At 35.7% G+C, this 22,182-nt stretch overlaps 2 protein-coding genes and 1 pseudogene across 3 annotated transcripts; 1 reads left to right on the top strand and 2 right to left on the bottom strand.

Annotated features, from left to right (window-relative positions):
* Window positions 1-1,492: 1,492 nt before the first annotated feature.
* Window positions 1,493-2,295, top strand: LOC111294110 (uncharacterized). Its single transcript, XM_022887287.2, has 2 exons — window positions 1,493-1,911; window positions 2,003-2,295. Exons 1-2 carry the CDS (start codon window positions 1,750-1,752, stop codon window positions 2,105-2,107), a joined length of 267 nt encoding a protein of 88 aa, XP_022743022.1. The 5' UTR covers window positions 1,493-1,749; the 3' UTR covers window positions 2,108-2,295.
* Window positions 2,296-2,387: 92 nt separating this feature from the next.
* LOC149514922 (uncharacterized) lies at window positions 2,388-4,628 on the bottom strand (annotated as a pseudogene). The gene is made up of 2 exons (XR_016327325.1): window positions 3,169-4,628; window positions 2,388-3,058 (listed from the first exon to the last, which is right to left on the bottom strand). The product of XR_016327325.1 is annotated as an uncharacterized LOC149514922 (transcript).
* A 6,347-nt stretch (window positions 4,629-10,975) lies between these two features.
* On the bottom strand, window positions 10,976-14,472 carry LOC149514921 (uncharacterized). Its single transcript, XM_089743066.1, has one exon. The coding sequence runs from the start codon at window positions 13,229-13,231 to the stop codon at window positions 10,976-10,978; it is 2,256 nt and encodes a 751-aa protein (XP_089599192.1). The 5' UTR covers window positions 13,232-14,472.
* Between the last annotated feature and the right edge of the window lie 7,710 nt (window positions 14,473-22,182).

Genomic DNA, 22,182 nt, shown 5'->3' with positions numbered 1-22,182 from the left:
AATTTGGTATCTGCTTCAAACAAAGGAGTGAAAGTGAAGCCTAAGTTTGACTCTGAATCCAAGAATAAATAAGCAAAAAAACCAAAGATGAATCCACCAAAAGAGCTTACCATCATAAAAAATCGGGTTTGCTCAACTTTAAATCCCAAAATTCTGAAGTCAGTTGGATTTATGCGACTATCAATGAACGTTGGAACATGTTACCATAAGAATATGACGCTTTCCTTACACCAGACAGAACCTTCTTTCTCTTTCTTACAAAGCTCACATTCAATCAAGTTATTTTGAAAGAAAGTGAAAGGAAAAAACTGCTTACAGATACAAAAAGAAGAATAATCTGAAGTGGATATACAAAAATTAGTAGATGAATCCAATACGAACTCCATTTTCATATGAATCATTTCTTCGAAAATTTTTTAGAGAAAATGCAAGTCTTTTTCAACAAATTTTGCAGTGTTCGAAAAATTGTTTAGGCCTTGGTGGGCTATTAGTAGTGCTGGCATTAACTGGAAGAAACATTTGGTAAAAACAATGGGGCCCCAAACATGATGTAATAAGAAAAGAAACAAGTTGAAAATCCCTTCAGAATCTATAAACATTCTTCATTTCTTCACCCACCTTCACCATGGGAAGATTCCATCTTACTTGTAATAGCACTTAGGTTCCATTCATTTTAAATCACATTAAAGAGGCAGTACTCAGTTTTTTAGATGTGATTCATCACTTCATAAAAATAATTATCCTTTTCTTTGTTGCACCTAAATATCAAATGAAATTAATTAGCTTTGTTTGAGCTGAATACTGTTTTGGCCAAAAATCATTATGATCAGAACAAAGATATTTTTATAGCAATTCATTTTTTATACATTAAAATTTTTAATTTCATAAGTGAGTGAAGATAACAAAAATTTTTATTTTTTTATTAAATCTTAAAGAGTATGTATCATCTTAATAATTTAAACAGTAAAATTCAAATCACAATGAGTTTAATTAAAGTTTCTAAACTTAAAAAAAAAACTGAAGTTTCCAAGTTTGACAACTTTATTGGACATGTATTTTTAAGCCTAAAAATGTAGGTCCAGCCCTAGACGAAAGGGTGAAGCCCCATAGACTAATGCACTGGGTTTGACACAGGTGAGCCCAACCTAATTGAATTGGGTTCCTATAATCCTATTATCCAACAAGGCAATAAGTCAAACTCCCAAACCTTTGGATTTTGTCCTGTCTAGCAAAGTTTTTGACTAAGACCTAGCTTTGCGGAGGAGACAAATTCATAATTGGAGGGATAAGCACAATTTGGCCGCTCAAACCATGTTCATAAAAACAAAAGGTTCTCTTTGAAGATTATGATAGTAGGATCTGATAAAGTGGGGCTCTTTTTTTTTTAATCATTTTTTGGGTTTTATCAGAAACTCCCAAGCTATCAATTAATATTTTATTTTCCTACAAACTGAAAAGGTAAAATGTTGACCAATTAATGATGTAATTGGTGAGCCATCATTGACTGTGTAAAACCATTAAGGAGAAAGCTTCAATCTCCAACAACGCGGTTTCCATATTGTATATGGTTTTTGACATGATGCATAGGGTGCCTTCAAAATGAAAATTCCTCCCATTTCTTAACAAATCCAATCTGTCGTTGAAGTTTGGGGTTGTTAGAATCTTCAATTCTTTGTCTCTCTCATTGAAGGAAACCCAAGGCAGAGATTTGTTTTCCATTGGCTTTAAAAGAAAAAAAAGATAAGAGAAATGTGTCCTATGAGGTTCTTGTTGGTGTTTTTCTCAGCAGTTTTAGCAGGGTATGTAGCGTGGAGGACGGCACGTTCATCATCTGAGATCGACGACGACATAGTTTCTGAGGATTCCGAGAAGATGGTTGCCAAAGATAAACAAGAATTCAGTTTCAAAAGGGTATGTTTCTCCTGTTCCTTGGTTTCTGTTTTTGCTTTTCTTGATTGGGTTATTTTCTTTTGTTTCCAACTTTCATGTTCTTGAATTTCAGATGGCTCAGAATGGATTCTGGGTATTTGTTGACATGGCTAGTGGGAGGTATTTGTGGAGGAATCTGAAGGAACTGAAGAATGATGAAAAAGTCAAGAGCTGTTAACAGTTTTGACATATTGTACAAGTATGTCAAACTAGTTTTTTTCTTCTTCTTTTCTTGTTTCGATTACTGTACCACATGAACATGTGAATTCTTTCTTGTTCTTTTCAGATAGAGGAAACTGTAATCTAAACAGATGAAAATTTTCACTTATTCTAGATCTATACCATGCTTGAATGCAAATTATCCAAGTAGAATCTTTGCAGTAAAATTGTTTCTTGAATTGATGAAGAGAGCTTGAAAATTCATCTTCATTAAATTCAGCTTGGGGGTTGCTAATGGCAGTGCCCCTGGAATTAGATTTTTGTTCAATTACCAAATACAGAAACTGAAAGGAAAAAAAGGTGGAGGAAATAGAATCCCCATTCTTGAAACATATGTACAAGACCAAATGACCAATACATGTTGCACATGATTTATGGAAGCATTAATTTAAATCAACTTGAAGCTTGATTGACATGTAAAATAGTGCGAGGACGGCACCTTTGAGGGAGTGGAGCATATCTTGCAAGATTGGAGCCAACCCTCATGGCTACAACCACCAGAACAACTACACTGCTGCTTTTTTTCCCACAAACCCAACTTGCAATGGAGATCCATGCAATTGCATAACCAATCTTATATCCTGCATCCAAATTCTTATCCAGTAGAGCCATTAGGCTACTGAAGGTGAGAGAAAAACAAGACCCAAAGGTCTGCAGGTTTTCTTCTTCTACCTCATCATCAGTTTTCATCATAAAAGGAAGAATGCTCCTCATTCACATTATATCGTTCTCGAAATCTCTCTTCTTGCATTTTTCATTTGACTTCAGCCCACCTGTCTGTCCTAATCCCATCTTCAAACTCAGGACTATAGTTCCATTTTCCTTGATATGACCTCCCAACATCTTCTTGAAATGTAAGTGCACGATCATACTTAATCCTTGTTTCAGAAGGGAAAATACTCAAGAATGTCTGTCATTGATTTCCAAAAACATAAACCAAAAGGAAAAGGAAGTGTGAAAATAGAGAGGAGGGAAGCTAAAGGATCAGATTTCGGAAGTTCATAAAAGGCGAATCATAACTGTATAGGAATTTCCCATCGATAATAACAGCCCAAGCAGAAGCATAATTTCATGACAAGAAGTTAAAAGTAACCTTTTGGTCATACTTAGGAACTCAAAAGGAAGACTTAGGATTAGCGTTCCACAGCTCTCCTTCCCTACTAACAAGTTCATTTTCAGTATTGTTGTCCCAAAGTTGAATCCTGGGAACGCAGCTCTGAATGCTATCGTACCCTTTAGCAATTTGGCATAGAGTAGCCGCATTCATGCTTGAAAATCCCACACTGTCGTGCTTCTCATCCCAAAATTTCTACTATAGTAAGTAACAGAGTCCCAGTTATTCATTGTTTTGAATGCTATTATACCCATCCCATGAAAGAATTGCAAAGCACCAATGTCACCCTGCATCTACCCCAACACTACAAAGATTTGCCAGTTTAAAGTAAAGGTCTTTCAAATTTACAGTAACACTAAACATCAGCAATTAGTGAATCATGTGGAAACAAGGATTTAGGGAATTCTCACTTCATAAGCATGAGGATGCTCCTGAACACCTCACCGGCTCGTAAGTCCTTGTTAACATCAGGATGATACTGACATCAAAACATGAAAATACATTAAGCATACCAAAATTAACTTCATAGACACTTCTTATCAAGGAAAATGATAAAAAAACAAAAAAGTCTTGAAACACAAACTGAGCTTCTGTAACATTGTCAACTAATTGGTAAAGAGATCAATATGCTCTAACTCTATCCAAAGATTCAGAACATAATCCCTCTTCTTTAGATTAAGATACGCTTCGTGTCGATTTATTTATGCAACCAAAGGTTACTCAACCATGGTAAGCATCATAAGCTCAATACAATTCATACAACTTCTTTATTTTCCGTACAAAAAGTTTAGCTGAGGGAGGTTATCTCATTGCAAGGTCAGGGTATATCGCACACTTCAAAGAGAATTTATATTGGATTTATAGATCACTCATCAATAGCAATGAAAATCTAATCCGAGCATTATAAGCAAAGTATTTGATTTTATTAACTCAACCAACTCAGTTCGCATAATTCATACAACTTCACAACTAGAAAAAGCATATGAATATAACAAATTCAACCTCATACAAATTTGATTTTTAATTTGTTCAAAGTCTTTGAAATATTTAAGGGTCATTGCTAGTTTTATTTAAATAACAAAAGAAATAAACAAGCTTTTATCAATTTGAAACGTATTTTGGAGGTGCCAAATACAGACTAGAAAAATGAATGAAATAAAAATAAAAAAAAAAGAAAAAGAAAATCAGCTGTTGTGTATCATTTAGCAGCTTGATTTTAAAAAAAATTAGAAAATTTTGGATTTTGGGCTTCTGTAACTACTGTATACAAGGGGCACTTTAAACCTCTCGTACTATTTTCAAGTGGCTTACTGTTGTTCAATTTGTGGTTATCGGATTGCTGTTACCAATTCTGTGTTTACTTATGTTGATAGAGACTCAAAGACTGCAGAACTTAAGATGTCAACTGTGGGAAATTCAACGAATATATTTTGGCAAGAATAACCAGTTGGGAAGCTTGAAAGGCAGAGGCTCATTAACCAAAGACTTGTTTTTTATGGATCACAGGTCTCAGTGTATCAGGTTTATAGTCAAATGGATTTTCCTATGCGCTTCTAAGTTTTCTTCTGAATTATAACTATCCTTCCTGGAAAATTAAAACGTTTTGCAGCAGTGATTGCCTCCTCATGACTTTAAATTTGAAAAATTCTTCTCTGATAGGATTATCCATGGACTAGAACTTGCTGTCAAGGAAACTGCATTCTTACTGTTTGCTATTTGCAAATTTCACAACTGGAAAGACTATACACACACACACATGCACTCAAATTTTTATTTATTTATTTATTTAAATGCTGCTCAAACAATCAAAGTGGGCTGTACTGTTACAATATGTTTTTTTTTTTCTTGAGCTTTTTGTTTGAATGTTCAGGTAAAAGCACACTTGCATGTTCACTAAGTAGGGAACTGTATACAAGGGGAAGGTTATCCTACATACCTGATGGAGACAATCTTCAGCATGGGTTAAGCAAGGATCTCCATTTCAAGGCAGAAGATCGAACAGAAAATATACGCTGGGTTGGTAAGTATGTTCTTGAGAAATAGAAGTCTACGAGTTAAAATTTTGGTTTGGCAAACAAGACATTTAATGTGTTGTAGCAAATCTTGGTGCAAGTTTGGCAAGCCGTATTGAAGGATTTAGAGCAGAAAACAAGAACAAACAAAGACAGCAGAAACTAATCTGTTACTTGAAGTAAATTGGCTCATTTGATCATGAGCTTCATTTCATTAATTTATAGGCTTGAAAAATACAAAAGTTGTTGGCCTAACAGCATGGGTCACCATGCACAAACCCATCATTTTACCTAGACAAATCTGCTGTCAGAAAGTTCCAGCAGAAATGCCATACTAACTTGCTTCAACCACTAACACACTAACATGCTTCAGTACTAGCATGCTTCAACCACTAACACTCCTCCTTGGTATTTCTGCTGGAAACACCAAGACTTTTCCTTAATGTTTCAAACCTTGCCTTTGGTAAGGCTTTGGTTAGAATATCTGCAATCTGATCTTCTGACTTGCAATGCACCAGTTTCACTTCATTCTCAGCTTCAACTTCTCTAATAAAGTGATACTTGATCTTAATATGCTTAGTTCTTCCATGAAACACAGGGTTCTTGACCATTGCAACTGCTGACTGATTATCACAAAAAATTTCTGTTGGATCATCTTGCTTTTGACTCAAATCCAACAGAATTTTCCTTAGCCAAATTGCTTGATTAACAGCAGCTGCAGCAGCTATATACTCTGCTTCTGCTGTTGATTGAGCCACTGTTCCTTGTTTCTTTGAATTCCAGCTGAACACATTTAATCCAATGAAAAACACATAGCCTGAAGTACTTTTCATGTCTTCATGAGAGCCAGCCCAGTCACTGTCTGTGAATCCTACCAATCTTGAACTATCATTCTTCTTGAACCAAATTCCAAGTTCATTGGTTCCTTTGACATATCTCAACACTCTTTTTGCAGCCTTAAAATGCAACTCACTAGGATTTTGCATGAACCTAGAGAGTAAATTTGCAGCATACATGATGTCTGGCCTGGTTGCTGTCAAATACAATAAGCAACCAACCAAGCTTCTATAAATAGAGCCATCAACTTTGTTAGCTCCATCTTCCTTAACAAGTTTCTCATTTTGAGCCAAAGGAGTGTTAACTGGTTTGCAATTTTCCATCCCAAACTTATTCAGGATTTCATTTGCATATTTTCTTTGACAAATGAAGATTCCTTGCTGATCTTGATGAATCTCCATTCCAAGAAAATAAGACATTTCTCCCATGTCTGTCATCTCAAAAATTTCCTGCATTTGGAGCTTAAAATCTTCCACAAGAGCTGATTTGCTACCTGTCACCAGAAGATCATCAACATACAAAGAAACAATCAACAGATCATTACTGTTAAAAACTTTAATGTACAATGTTGCTTCACTGAGGCTTTTCTTGAATCCTAACTTCAGTAAATGATCATCAATTCTGGAATTCCACACTCTGGGAGCTTGTTTTAATCCATACAAAGCCTTCTTGAGTAGATAGACTTTGCCTTCATGTCCCTTGGCAACAAAACCATCAGGTTGTTCAATGTAGATCTCCTCCTCAAGATAACCATTCAAGAAGGCAGATTTGACATCAAGTTGGTATATTTTCCAACTTTGCTGAGTTGCTAAGGCTAATAGCAGCCTTATAGTGTCCAACCTTGCAACTGGAGCAAATGTCTCTGAAAAATCAACACCAAGCTGTTGGGAGTAGCCTTTAGCTACCAATCTAGCTTTAAGTTTGTTGATGGAACCATCAGCATTCAACTTTGTTCTGAAAATCCATTTGACACCAATGATGTTTTTGTTACTTGGTCTGTCAACCAGCATCCATGTTTGATTTTTCTCAATCATTTGAATCTCCTCCTTCATGGCATTTCTCCACTCTGAAAATTTGACAGCTTCTTCAAAGCTTGCAGGTTCAAGAATGGCAACATTTGATCTTTGATAAATATCTGTGAGTGGTCTGATTCCTCTCACTGGTTCATGATCAATGATTTCATTTTCAAACATATAATCTTCTTGATCTTGGAAGCTTATCATGTCTGCAGCAATTTGCTTGACTGATTCTCCATTTGATTTTTCCCAATTCCAGGCAGCTTGCTCATTAAATCTCACATTCCTACTTACAATCATCTTGCCTGTAAGTGGATTGTAAGTCCTATAGCCTTTGGTGATGTTGCTATAGCCCAAAAAAATACATATTTCTGCTTTTTGATCAAGCTTGTCCCTTTTGATATCAGGAACGAACACATAACAGATGCTGCCAAAAATTCTGAGGTGGTGCACTGATGGTTTGCTTCCATTCCAGGCTTCAAAAGGAGTGTTTCCCTTCAAAGCTTTTGTGGGCAGCCTGTTGAGCAAGTAGACAGAGGTATTGACTGCCTCTGCCCAGAATTTCTTTGGAAGATTCTTCTCAAACAGCATGCATCTTGCCATCTCCATGATTGTTCTATTCTTCCTTTCACTGACTCCATTTTGTTGTGGAGTGTAAGTTGCTGTCAGTTGGTGTTCAATTCCTGCAACTTCACAAAACTCATTAAATCTGTCAGATGTGTATTCAGTACCATTGTCTGACCTTATGATCTTGATTTTGCAGCCACTTTGATTCTCAATCCAAGCCTTGAACTTCCAAAATACATTTGCAACTTCAGACTTTTGTTTCATGAAGTAAATCCAACACATTCTAGTAAAGTCATCTATAAAAGCAATGAAATATCTACTGCCATTCAAGGACAAGGTTCTCATAGGACCACAAACATCAGTATAAACAAGTTGTAACCTTTCAGTTGCCCTCCATGCTTTGTTAATTGCAAATGGCAACTTACTTTGTTTTCCTAGTTGACAGACTTCACACACTCCAGCACTGACTTCAACAGTAGGCATGTTTAATACAAGATCATTTTTATACATGAAATTCAATGCATTGTAGTTGAAATGTCCCATCCTTTTATGCCATAAAGAAGATTCATCATGTGAAGTAGCATATGCAGAGGAGTTTGCTTCATGCCAATTCAAGGAAAAACATTTTCCTTTCATATTAACAGTAAAGAGTTCATGGCCAGTGGGATCATGAATTATGCATGCCTTGTCTTTGAAGACTAAAGAGTAGTTATTTTCTAGCAACTGTCCTACACTTAACAGGTTTTGATCTATTTTGGGCACAAATAACACATCTGAAATGAGTTTGGTACCTGTTGGTGTCTCAACTGCCACTACTCCTTTTCCTTTGACTTCTATGAAATCACCATTACCTATTCTGACTTTAGAGGTGCAGGTCTTGTCTAGTTCTTTGAATATGTTGATATCAGATGCCATATGGTGTGTGCAGCCACTGTCAATGAGCCATGCACTGGAGGAGGTTCTGGTTCCATAGCAAGTTGCAACAAAAACTTGCTCTTCTAGCTGTTGTTGATTGTCAGCAACTCTGGCTTGTTGATCTAGCTGCTGCTGTTTTTTGCTTTTACATACCTTCTCCATGTGACCAAGCTGCTTACAGTACCTACATTGTATGTTAGGTCTGTACCAGCAATATTTCTCCAAGTGAGTAGTCTTTTTGCAGTGAGAGCATGGTGGAAATTTTCCTTTCTTTTCACTGTTTCTAGAACCTTGGTTTCTTTGATCTCCTTGTTTTCTGCCTTTGCTTTCTGTTTGCATCTTGCCTTTCTCCTTGGCTGTAAAAGCACCTTCTGTTGAATCTTCTTGTCTGATAGCCCTTCTTTGCTCTTGAGCTTGTAGAGCATTGAACAATTCTGCTGGAGTTATCTTGGTCAGGTCCTTAGAGTCTTCAAGGGATGAGATTTTTGACTCAAACCTCTCTGGTAAGCTGACAAGAACCTTCTCTACAATTCTTTTGTCTGACAGCTCCTCACCAAGTAATCTAATCTTGCTTACTATCTTCATGAGTCTGTCATTGTACTCCTTTAAATTTTCAGACTCCTTCATCTTTAAGACTTCAAACTCTCTTCTAAGATTCAACACTTGCATTTGTCTTGTCTTGTCACTGCCTTGAAACTCTTCCTTGAGCACATCCCAAGCTTGTTTTGCAGTTTCACAAGTCATGATTCTAATGAATATGTCATCAGAAACTGAAGACTCAATACAGCTTTTAGCCTTATACCTCTTTGCCTTTTCTTCACTATAATTTTTCATTTGAGTTACTGTTGGATTTGCAGGAAGTTGTGGTGGTTCCTTCTCATTTTCCACCACTTCCCACAAATCAAAAGCACTCAAATAAGTCTTCATTTTGACAGCCCATATCTGGTAGTTCTCACCAGAAAAAATAGGAGGTGGAGGTAAGGAGCAATTGCTTGAGGCCATTTAAGGTTGACAAAGGCTGGCTGGAAAGTGTTTGATGGCTTTTCACTCAATTTTTGGAACTCACAGATCCTCTAAGAACTTAAAGAATGCTCTGATACCAATTGAAGGATTTAGAGCAGAAAACAAGAACAAACAAAGACAGCAGAAACTAATCTGTTACTTGAAGTAAATTGGCTCATTTGATCATGAGCTTCATTTCATTAATTTATAGGCTTGAAAAATACAAAAGTTGTTGGCCTAACAGCATGGGTCACCATGCACAAACCCATCATTTTACCTAGACAAATCTGCTGTCAGAAAGTTCCAGCAGAAATGCCATACTAACTTGCTTCAACCACTAACACACTAACATGCTTCAGTACTAGCATGCTTCAACCACTAACACGTATGAACTTATCACTGTATATATTTTAATTTTAATGAGTAAACAAGGACAACATGAAGTTTGGACATACTAAGTATTAAACATTGAACCATTACCATTACTTAGATAAATGTGCATATGTGAATGTTATGACTAGATGGTTTACTAGAGCTCAGCTTTTGTTCTGGTGGAGCCCAAGGTTTGCTTTTGGCATGGTTCTTGTATGATGTATTTTGTTTGAGTTGTTTACATCCTTTTTTGCATCTAATTTAGGTGAAGTGGCCAGTCTAATATCTCCGAATAAGAAAGACCAAGATGCATGCCATACAATATTGCTGGATTCTAATTTTATAGAGGCAAGGCTCCTTTTGGATGGTTCTCATCTTGATTCCTTTTATCATTTTTTCTTAGTTGAAATGCTTTTTTCTTTACATCTACAGGTTTTCATCAACATGCCACTAGAATTGTGTGAAGAAAGGGATTCAAAAGGTCCTTACAAGCTTTCACGTGCCAGAAAGATCAAAGGTGAGCTCCGTTTCCTGCATACATTCATTGACAGAAGTTGCCTGCTCATCCCTTTTTCCTCACCCTGTTCTTTTACTAACAACATATCCCTATTGAGACATGAAACTTCATTCTTGCTGCATGCTATTTGCACCATCTGTGCCTCAGTTTGAAGTTAAAATTAAAAGAATAATTAAACAATTTTAGTATATATTAAATTATATCTTTATAAAAATTAACAAACAAATTAAATTAAACTTATATTTGGGGAGACTTAAGTTTATGATTAAAAAAATTTAAAACTGTTCTCATGGAAAATTGATGGTTAATATAATAATGCAACAAGTCAAATAAAAAAAATGCAATGGACTCATAATTTGTTGTAGTAACAAATAAAATAACAAGAAAGAAAGAGAACCAACACCAAAGAATTTACTGTGTTCCGAAATGAAACGAATAATGAAAATATTATGCATATGTTGAGACTGATGTGGGGTTATTTTGCAGTCAGCAAAGCTCTTGCATAACCTCTAGATATTTGGAACTGCTGTCTCATTCCAAAATGTGCCATAAGAAGCCAAACATGAGTTAGAAGCTCTCCCCCTCGTCTCAGCTGTTGACAATGCTGACTCCCTCTGCTATGACTAGCAGCGTAAGCCAGCATCTCCAACCAAACATCTCTAATCATATCCCATCTGACCTTTTTGTCTGTCACACCATTCAGTGCCGATGCCAGCCTGCAGGCATCGAACAACACAGACTTGCTTCTATCCCCTTTCACTTTCCCTGGTAGAACATCAACGGTTTCTTGAAGCAACATATTGCAAGCTGTAATCATTTGGTACATCATTGGTTCTTTACGGGAATCGCACAATTGTAGCCTTTTCTTTCTGTCTGTACTTGAAGAGGGCAGATGTTTTTCTTTTCCTAACTTCATGGCTTGGAGCAATGACTTGCAGCACGTAATTCTGTTCGTTTTGTCTTCTTCCTCTTCCAACTCACTGTCACTGACTTGAAGCAACATATTGCTGCAGTTAATTGGATTCTTTTTCTCTAATCTCTCTTTGAAAAACCTCTTGACCTCAGCCTGAGTGTCTCGGAACCTGATGAGTCCAATCCCAATTGGCAACAAGAAAGGATAAATGACTAGTAGGCACAACATATAATTTGAGATGCATTGGCTCACTTCACGGGATGATTGAACATCACTTGAAATGGTACTCAGAGGCATGTCTGAGAAGTAGCAGAGTTCTGTGGTAATGTGCCAAATAAGGATACTCTGGTCGAATTCAACATTAATACTCCACTCAAGGCTAAGTCCAGTCCGTTGCTTATGCCTTTCGAGTATGTTGTTTCCCCTTTGGCTGCACAAGTCTCTAAAATTAGCACTATCTTGTTTCTTCATAAACTGATTAAATTTCTCTTTGACATGCTCGAAGATCAGCTTTTTGAGATGATCATCTACTTCTACATAAGTTTCAGGTGGGCATTTTTCCACTACCTTTTCCAGTAGTTTAAGATAAGCCCTTTCCTTGAGGCAAATGCTAAGTAGACTCAACTGTGGCATGCGACTAGACCACCTTTTTAGTTTTAAAAGTGGTGCTAAAGAGTTGATGATTTTTAGAACTGTGGTTTTGTTATGCTTAATCAACCAATGATTGGTCTGATCCGAGAAAAGTAGTACGAGTGCTGCATATATCTCCAGAACAATAGCTACAACAAGGAGAAGGAAAGTTATGAATATGTCAACCCTTTTATACTTCTTCATATCCTCCAAAGAGAAAGCCACCAACACCAGGCAAGTGAGGCAAAAAGTAGTTATGCGGCGAGCAATACCCCAACGGGTATAAACCACTGTTGCTTTGGTGTACAACATGTCATACATGAATCCTAGCTCAATGGCCACCACATCGAAAGCATCTTTACCAGACATTTTCTGGATCAAAGATTGGCTCTTCTCCCTATCTTTAAAGCTTAGAATGAGATCTGCAAACAGGCATTTGAATGTTTGAAACAACGCATGGGCTTTAATTATATTCTTCCCGTCAGGAGTGGTTTCTTCGGGGGCAGTTACATCCAATCCTTCCTGAACATCCTTCACCTCTTCAATTTCCATAAAGAAACCTTCAGCTTGTTTCAGCCTGTATTCATTCATCAACTTGGAATAGTTAGGACCAGGATCTGGAGAAGTAAGCATTGAGTCTCGAAGTTCATCACTGCTTGCTTTCCAAAGAGTCCATGTCCTCTCTCCATACTTGATTGATCCGACCACAATCATTGGAATGCTTAGCAATGAAAGACGGCCATCAGACCAGGCCATTAGGAAGATGTACACTGTCACAACAGTCTGTATCATTAGTCCAAAAAAGTGCCTTAACCACAACTGATTGTCTTCCAAGGCATAAGCTGTAATTGTGTCAGGGCCACCCAAGTGCAGCAGTAAAAAAGGTGCCCAAAATGCTGTAAGTTTTGTATTCAAGTCAATAACACCTCCCTCATCATATATATCTCCCAGGTTATTTGTCAGTATTCCAAGGGCAATAGTTGCTACAGAGTCAGCCAACAGGTAGGAACACCAAACAATGGCTCTAATCTTCATCTTTGGAATGTACTTTCTGCGGCTGCCTAAGAGAATGAGAATTATTTGGACCAAAAGGCTAGCTACAACCATTGCTCGAAGCTCCCAATCCTTCCACAACTTCATTAGCTTTGGAGTAAATACCTCCATTGCCCCTCTCCTCTTCCTCACCATAATCAAGCCAGTAATAACTGAATATGCATAAACAGATAGTATAACAACTGATTACGAACTTCGTTAAACAATAATTAGTATGAAACTAAAGTAATCATTTCTGAAAAAAAGAAGTTAATGTTTTTTATTTTTTTTTAAATAAAAAGGCTGCAGACTAAGAATAAGGGAAGTGGTTCTAAGTGTTCGGATTTGAGTTTAAAACTTATTAAATATTACTTTTAAAAGTAACTTTATGAATAAATGTAGAGATCCGTACCCAACTTGCAAGGTATTGTCCGTTTTGACCCGAAGGTCTCACGATTTTATCCCACAAAAAGCGTTTCACTAATTTGAGATTAAGTCTCTACATATATATATATATATCATTTCTTATCCACACATCTTCCTGATGTGAGATTGGGGGCGTTACAATCTTCTCACTTTTAATGCTTGACGTTCCTGTCAAGTCGAGTCCATCCACAGGACCAAGATTACACCAGACTATCGTGTAGCACTTAGTGACTCTCACAGCTCCACGACTGCGGACTGGTGACCGCTCTGATACCATTTGTAGAGACCCACACCCAACCTGCGAGGTATTGTCCGCTTTGACCCGAGGTTCTCACGGTTTTGTCCCACAAAAAATGTTTCACTAATTTGGGATTAAGTCTCTACATATATATATCATTTTTTATCCACACATCCTCTTTATGTAGGATTGGGGATGTTACAATAAACGACTAAGCTAAATCTCGTGTTGTTATTGTTTTCAATATATCAATCTTTCACTTTAGTCTTTAGAACTTATATATCTAGAAATAAATTATATGATCATTTAAAATTTTCTATCAACTGATTCTGAAACATCCTAATACATGGTATTTACCAATTACTAATTATCTCGACCAAAACACAAGAAGCTACATTTGATACACCATGACAAAATAAGAAGAAGCAGGAAGCCGTTACTCACCTGCAGTAATCATCGGAAATATTAATGCTGTTGCTGTTCTTGCTCCAGATAACGCCGGTCAGACCTGGTATATTGACTTGCTTTAAACTACAGTTTTGAACCTTAAGACAGGTTTAATAGTTACGTTACTAATAATAGAACTTTACACAACTTTACTCTAGAAGGTTTACAGCGTATGCTTGAGAGTTGAGACTTGAGAGGGAGAGCTAAGTTATGCTAGATTCTTTGCTTTTAATGGGAGATAAACTGAAAGGAAAGGAAAGGAAAAGAAAAGAAAAGATTCCTTTCTTTAACAGGTGAACTTCTCCCGATGTCACTATTAGCTTCCTAAAATTGGCAATGGTACTATATATACATGTATATTTGTGCTTAAGTATTCTTGAATATGTAATTTTAAAAAATTTGTTTAATATGTATATTATGCTAATGCTCAATTGTTGGTAATATATATGATTAATAATGATTCAAAAAATGGAATCTTGACATTGTTTTATCATAAATTCATAATTGCATGCTTCAAGTATAATAAATGATTACATACTAAAATTAATTGATTTAAGTTGATATTGATATCCTTTTCATTTATCAAAAGCAATGATTTGTGGTTTAATTGATGACATGTCAAGAATCTGTAATAATTTTAACAAACTTGAGTTGATATAATCATTTTGACGTTGATTTTGATTAACTCAACTCAATGCCATTAACCGTGGATAAGTGCTTCAGTAAATGATTAGTATGTTTTCACTGTTTAATGTTTTCATTGAATATTTGATGAAGGCCCCGTTTCATTCATGGGACTGTTTGGTGAATCAAATCCACAGTACGATTCATGTATTCATGTTTTTTTATTTCGTGATTAACATATATAAAATACGAAAATTATTATGACATAATTTGTGTCAACATGTTAAATATAACACATTTTTTTATTTTAATCAAATTCATATATAATTTTTATTAAAATTTTAAATTTTGTCGATTTTGTATCTTTTATTATCTCGTTTTGTATCATATTATCGTATCATGTTTAAAATTATCCGTCGAACATATTTATAACAGCCATCCTAAACAACAGAATAAAAGGCATAAAATTTGGAAGTCTAGATTGATTCACTAGTTTCATGCTGAAAATCAACCAAGAAGTGTATGCTTATTAAAGTAAATTTTGAATCAAACTGAAACCACATTTCCTGACAAGCAGTCTCTAAGAAAGAAGAAATTTGGCCATTGGCTATTTAAATTAGCCACCAATCATACATGGTTAAATTGCAAACTGTGGAAATTAAAAAAAAAAAGTCTTTTTTGCTTCATTTGTGAGCCACCTTTGATGCTTGATTGATTCAACCATGGCGTTAACATCTGATTGACTGATTTGTGATACAATGTAAGTGAATCGTGGATTCACATGCTGGACAGTAGTAAAACCAATGCTCCAGATCTCTTTCCTTCTTACATACTTCACAACTGCTTTTATCCATATAATTTTGTTCAAGAGAATCATAGGTAAGCCTGAGGGGATGCTTATCGTAGTCGTAAGAAACTGTTCGTTGTAGCAAAATGCAGCTGACATGCAAATTAAAGTTGCAATCATAGCATCTGTAACTAATGGAATGGCCAAAATCACCACAGCCAGAACATCTGAACTCATAATTGTAAGACAATGGCATCATGACAAGATTAAGAGGATGCGCATGTGATTCATGATTAACAATGATTGGCAAGAATTCATCACCTTTCATGTTGGTTTGAAACAGGCAATCATGGCAACTGTCTGAGAAATTATACTCACATATTCCGCACTTATGCCTCCGCTCCGGTGGGAACAGATATTCAGGTTCACGCATCCTTAGATATGGAGGGCAGTTTTTCCGAACATCCTCTAAGTCACCCTGAAGCTCTGCACAGGTTTTATGGAATATGTAGTCCTCGCATCCAAGAATACATCGATAGCTGGGACCTTGAATGACTTCTTGGCAGCGATTGCACTGGAGTTCAGATTCATCCGTTGGCTTATTACTGAAGGTCAGGGCATGCAAGTGCCTGTAAATTCTTTTTCTGACCTTATCCAACTCTTCTAAAACAAAGTCCTCTGCAACAAAGGGTTGCTTTTTGGTGTCAACAATGAGCCTGGGAACTCCGACAATGTTGAAATCATGGCTTCCATCTTTCGGCAGGCACTGGATTATTACCAGAACAGCATTCGAGGACTTTGCCAGCTGCTTTAAATTATCGAAGTGGGCTTCTTGACAGAGTGGTGTGCTGATGATCACCCCGAGCTTCAACTCTGTCAGCTGGATTGAAGCAATTTTAAGAACAATTTCGAAGGCTATGTCATCACGATGTTGAGACTCTTGCAGAAGTGAGGTGATTTCGTCTTGGTCAATGAGGGGGTATTTCAGGTGTTTGGCTAGCTTGCTGGCTACTACGCCCCATTGCTTCTTTGAATGGCCTTTCACTGCTAGGATCATTGGGCCATCCAATTGTTGTTCAATCTTTTGTGTTTCCATTTTCTGTGGTCTGTTTGCATCTATCTATCTATCTATATAGATATATATATATTTCTTTTGCCTACATTTACAGGAAATAGATTAATTGCAACTTTAATCTTTTTTTTTTTGACAAAAGAGCTGCAATTTGAGGATAAAAGAAAATTTGTAAATGCTGAAACTTGAACTTTTAACTTTTAACTTGTTAGATGTCATAGATGATTATATGAATTAACTAAATTTTATATTCAACTTAAATATGAATGTATGATATTAGTAATATAATATGAACGCTCAATTTTTGTTAACTTCTATTTATATATATTTGGAGAGTTGAAGCTTTATATTCATGCTTGTTGGATTTATGTCAAGATAGAGTTACGATGAGAAAATAAAGAATTCGATCTTCTTTGCTTTAAGCTGCAACAAGAATAGGAATATTTTTGGTTGAAACATTTGTTCTTGAGAAATATTCTTTGCGGGAGCGCAGGCCAAGGCATGTGGGAATCTCTCTTCTTCTTTTTCTTTATGCATTCCATTTCCATTTTCCTTTTCTCTTTTTTTTTCCTATAGGCCAAGGCAGGTGGGATATCCATTTCATTTCATTCTATGCATTTTGCTTGTGTTGAGCGACCCAAGGGTATCCCTAGAATTATAAGAGACAAAAGATAGCAGTTAGATGCAAATGTAGAGATTTTTTTTTTTGCATTTGCACTCCAACGCGTAAATTAGATATCAAAATAAAAAAAATCAAAAAAAAAAATGTAAAAGATTTGAATAAGATGAAACTTAAAATAATAATAAGTGAAAGGTAGAGATCAACGAAAGACAATAATAATGTGATCAAGCTAATATAACATTAAATATATCATGTTAGGTCAGCTTAAATATCTAAAATACTCATGATTATCTATTAATAATCTCTAATAAAAAAAAATAACCACAATAAATTTTTGGACCATTAAATACCCTAAACACATTTTTAAGGTAACCTTTCAAACAAAGCAAGACAAATCTAGAAAACGTGTAACGATTCAAGGACAACTAGCATTCTTTTAAGAATCTCGAGTGCTTTGAAATTTTTTTTATTCAAAGAAGCAAATTTCAATTCTATTCTTGACAGAAAAGGAAGGATTTGGGGGTTAAAGTTGATTTTAATTGCAAACGACCAAAACTTTGACATCTCACTTAATATACCTTCTTCAGGAAAGCAGAAACTTGTACCAGGCTTTTGCCATTGTCCTGAAGCTACTGCCTCAAAACTATTAACAGGCCAAAGCTCCAACATGAAACAATGGGGACGGCAATCAAGGCAAGTCCTGTTCAGTTTTTCTCCCTAACCCATCACACTTTCCATGTGCTTAGAATTTAATTTCCTGTTTTATATTTATTAATTTGTTCTTGTTCCAATACAAATTCTTAATGACATAAAAAACAGTTCTTTTATCTATCGTTAATATTGAATTTGATTCCAAATGAATTTTACATGTCAATTCACTGGCAAATAAATAGATGAGAGGGTTAGATTATGTTGAATTGGAAGAATTCAAATAAATTCTTGTTTAAAATTCATTAATTTGTAAATGAATTCTAACCATGTTTGAAACATTATATGTTTTTATTTTTTTAATTTTAGAATGTCTGTATTTAAATCATGATAATTATAACTAAAAATCCAAAACTTTAATACCAAACCAATGCAACTGAAATAATTTTTGGGATATCCATTCCGGGATTGGTGTAATAACCTAGCCCAATTGTCAATTGGGCTAGATTATTACCAAAACCCTTTAATTTATTTAAAAAATTAATTATGTTTAATATGAGGATAGAAGAATTTCAATTGGGCTAGGTTATTACCAAAACCCTTCAATTTATTTAAAAAATTAATTATGTTTAATATGAGGATAGAAGAATTTTAGGCATTGGAGACATTGTTTGGCAAATAAAATTTTATAAAATAATGTTTGTTTAGTTGTCTTAATCAACACTGATTTTTTGGAGATATGTTATTTAATTGGTTTATAGATATTAAATTTACTTGAGGATATTAATTTATTTGAGAATTTTTTAATTATTATGAAAAACATTTTGTATTATTTTAGAGTTTTACTTAAAAAAAATATAATCGTGTTGTGTCTGACATTCGGTCTATCTCATATACTTGGATTGAATTTTGAGAAAAAGAACTTATCAAATTCTGAAGGATTTATAGCAGAAAACAAAAGAAATTAATCTGTTACTTGAAGTAAATTGGCTCATATGATCATGAGCTTCATTTCATTAATTTATAGGCTTCAAAAATACAAAAGTAGTTGGCCTAACAGCATGGGTCACCATGCACAGACCCATCATTTTACCTAGACTAATCTGCTGTCAGAAAGTTCCAGCAGAAATGCCATACTTAGTTGCTTCAACCACTAACACACTAACATGCTTCAACCACTAACACACTGACACTCCTCCTTGGTATTTCTGCTGGAAACACCAAGACTTTTCCTTAATGTTTCAAACCTTGCCTTTGGTAAGGCTTTGGTCAGAATATCTGCAATTTGATCTTCTGACTTGCAATGCACCAGTTTCACTTCATTCTCAGCTTCAACTTCTCTAATAAAGTGATATTTGATCTTAATATGCTTAGTTCTTCCATGAAACACAGGGTTCTTGACCATTGCAATTGCTGACTGATTATCACAAAAAATTTTTGTTGGATCATCTTGCTTTTGACTCAAATCCAACAGAATTTTCCTTAGCCAAATTGCTTGATTAACAGCAGCTGCAGCAGCTATATACTCTAATTTTGCTGTTGATTGAGCCACTGTTCCTTGTTTCTTTGAATTCCAGCTGAACACATTTAATCCAATGAAAAACACATAGCCTGAAGTGCTTTTCATGTCTTCATGAGAGCCAGCCTAGTCACTGTCTGTGAATCCTACCAATCTTGAACTGTCATTCTTCTTGAACCAAATTCCAAGTTCATTGGTTCCTTTGACATATCTCAACACTCTTTTTGCAGCCTTAAAATGCAACTCACTAGGATTTTGCATGAACCTAGAGAGTAAATTTGCAGCATACATGATGTCTGGCCTTGTAGCTGTCAAATACAATAAGCAACCAACCAAGCTTCTATAAATAGAGCCATCAACTTTGTTAGCTCCATCTTCCTTAACAAGTTTCTCATTTTGAGCCAAATGAGTGTTGACTGGTTTGCAATTTTCCATCCCAAACTTATTCAGGATTTCATTTGCATATTTTCTTTGACAAATGAAGATTCCTTGTTGGTCTTGATGAATCTTCATTCCAAGAAAATAAGATATTTCTCTCATGTCTGTCATCTCAAAAATTTCTTGCATTTAGAGCTTAAAATCTTCCACAAGAGCTGATTTGCTACCTGTCACCAGAAGATCATCAACATACAAAGAAACAATCTACAGATCATTACTGTTAAAAACTTTAATGTACAATGTTGCTTCACTGAAGCTTTTCTTGAATCCTAATTTCAGTAAATGATCATCAATTCTGGAATTCCACACTCTGGGAGCTTGTTTTAATCCATACAAAGCCTTCTTGAGTAGATAGACTTTACCTTCATGTCCCTTGGCAACAAAACCATCAGGTTGTTCAATGTAGATCTCCTCCTCAAGATAACCATTCAAGAAGGCAGATTTGACATCAAGTTGGTATATTTTCCAACTTTGCTGAGTTGCTAAGGCTAATAGCAGCCTTATAGTGTCCAACCTTGCAACTGGAGCAAATGTCTCTGAAAAATCAACACCAAGCTGTTGGGAGTAGCCTTTAGCTACCAATCTAGCTTTAAGTTTGTTGATGGAACCATCAGCATTCAACTTTGTTCTGAAAATCCATTTGACACCAATGATGTTTTTGTTACTTGGTCTGTCAACCAGCATCCATGTTTGATTTTTCTCAATCATTTGAATCTCCTCCTTCATGGCATTTCTCCACTCTGAAAATTTGACAGCTTCTTCAAAGCTTGCAGGTTCAAGAATGGCAACATTTGATCTTTGATAAATATCTGTGAGTGGTCTGATTCCTCTCACTGGTTCATGATCAATGATTTCATTTTCAAACATATAATCTTCTTGATCTTGAAAGCTTATCATGTCTGCAGCAATTTGCTTGACTGATTCTCCCTTTGATTTTTCCCAATTTCAGGCAGTTTGCTCATTAAATCTCACATTCCTACTTACAATCATCTTGCCTGTAAGTGGATTGTAAGTCTTATAGCCTTTGGTGATGTTGCTATAGCCCAGAAAAATACATATTTCTGCTTTTTGATCAAGCTTGTCCCTTTTGATATCAGGAACGAACACATAACAGATGCTGCCAAAAATTTTGAGGTGGTGCACTGATGGTTTGCTTCCATTCCAGGCTTCAAAAGGAGTGTTTCCCTTCAAAGCTTTTGTGGGCAGCCTGTTGAGCAAGTAGACAGAGGTATTGACTGCCTCTGCCCAGAATTTCTTTGGAAAATTTTTCTCAAACAGCATGCATCTTGCCATTTCCATGATTGTTCTATTCTTCCTTTCACTGACTCCATTTTGTTGTGGAGTGTAAGTTGCTGTCAGTTGGTGTTCAATTCTTGCAACTTCACAAAACTCATTAAATCTGTCATATGTGTATTCAGTACCATTGTCTGAGCTTATGATCTTGATTTTGCAGCCACTTTGATTCTCAATCCAAGCCTTGAACTTCCAAAATACATTTGCAACTTCAGACTTTTGTTTCATGAAGTAAATCCAACACATTCTAGTAAAATCATCTATAAAAGCAATGAAATATCTACTGCCATTCAAGGACAAGGTTCTCATAGGACCACAAACATCAGTATGAACAAGTTGTAATTTTTCAGTTGCCCTCCATGCTTTGTTAATTGCAAATGGCAACTTACTTTGTTTTCCTAGTTGACAGACTTCACACACTCCAGCACTGACTTCAACAGTAGGCATGTTTAATACAAGATCATTTTTATGCATGAAATTCAATGCATTGTAGTTGAAATGTCCCATCCTTTTATGCCATAAAAAAGATTCATCATGTGAAGTAACATATGCAGAGGAGTTTGCTTCATGCCAATTCAAGGAAAAACATTTTCCTTTCATATTAACAGTAAAGAGTTCATGGCCAGTGGGATCATGAATTATGCATGCCTTATCTTTGAAGACTAAAGAGTAGTTATTTTCTAGCAACTGTCCTACACTTAATAGGTTTTGATCTATTTTGGGCATAAATAACACATCTGAAATGAGTTTGGTACCTGTTGGTGTCTCAACTGCCACTACTCCTTTTCCTTTGACTTCTAAGAAATCACCATTACCTATTCTGACTTTAGAGGTGCAGGTCTTGTCTAGTTCTTTGAATATGTTGATATCAGATGCCATATGGTGTGTGCAACCACTGTCAATGAGTCATGCACTGGAGGAGGTTCTGGTTCCATAGCAAGTTGCAACAAAAACTTGTTCTTCTAGCTGTTGTTGATTGTCAGCAACTCTGGC

Source organism: Durio zibethinus, chromosome 14 (assembly GCF_047325235.1).
Source record: "Durio zibethinus cultivar Kanyao isolate XHJ-2024 chromosome 14, ASM4732523v1, whole genome shotgun sequence".
Taxonomy (NCBI): Eukaryota; Viridiplantae; Streptophyta; class Magnoliopsida; order Malvales; family Malvaceae; genus Durio; species Durio zibethinus.
Note: the sequence above shows the minus strand (reverse complement) of the source record. Positions and strands in the feature narration are given on the sequence as shown.

Coding starts and splice junctions, on each gene's coding strand:
- LOC111294110 (XM_022887287.2), top strand. CDS start 1,750: ATGTGTCCTATGAGGTTCTTGTTGGTGTTTTTCTCAGCAGTTTTAGCA. Junction 1,912..2,002: donor AAGAATTCAGTTTCAAAAGG/GTATGTTTCTCC, acceptor CTTGAATTTCAG/ATGGCTCAGAATGGATTCTG.
- LOC149514921 (XM_089743066.1), bottom strand. CDS start 13,231: ATGGTGAGGAAGAGGAGAGGGGCAATGGAGGTATTTACTCCAAAGCTA.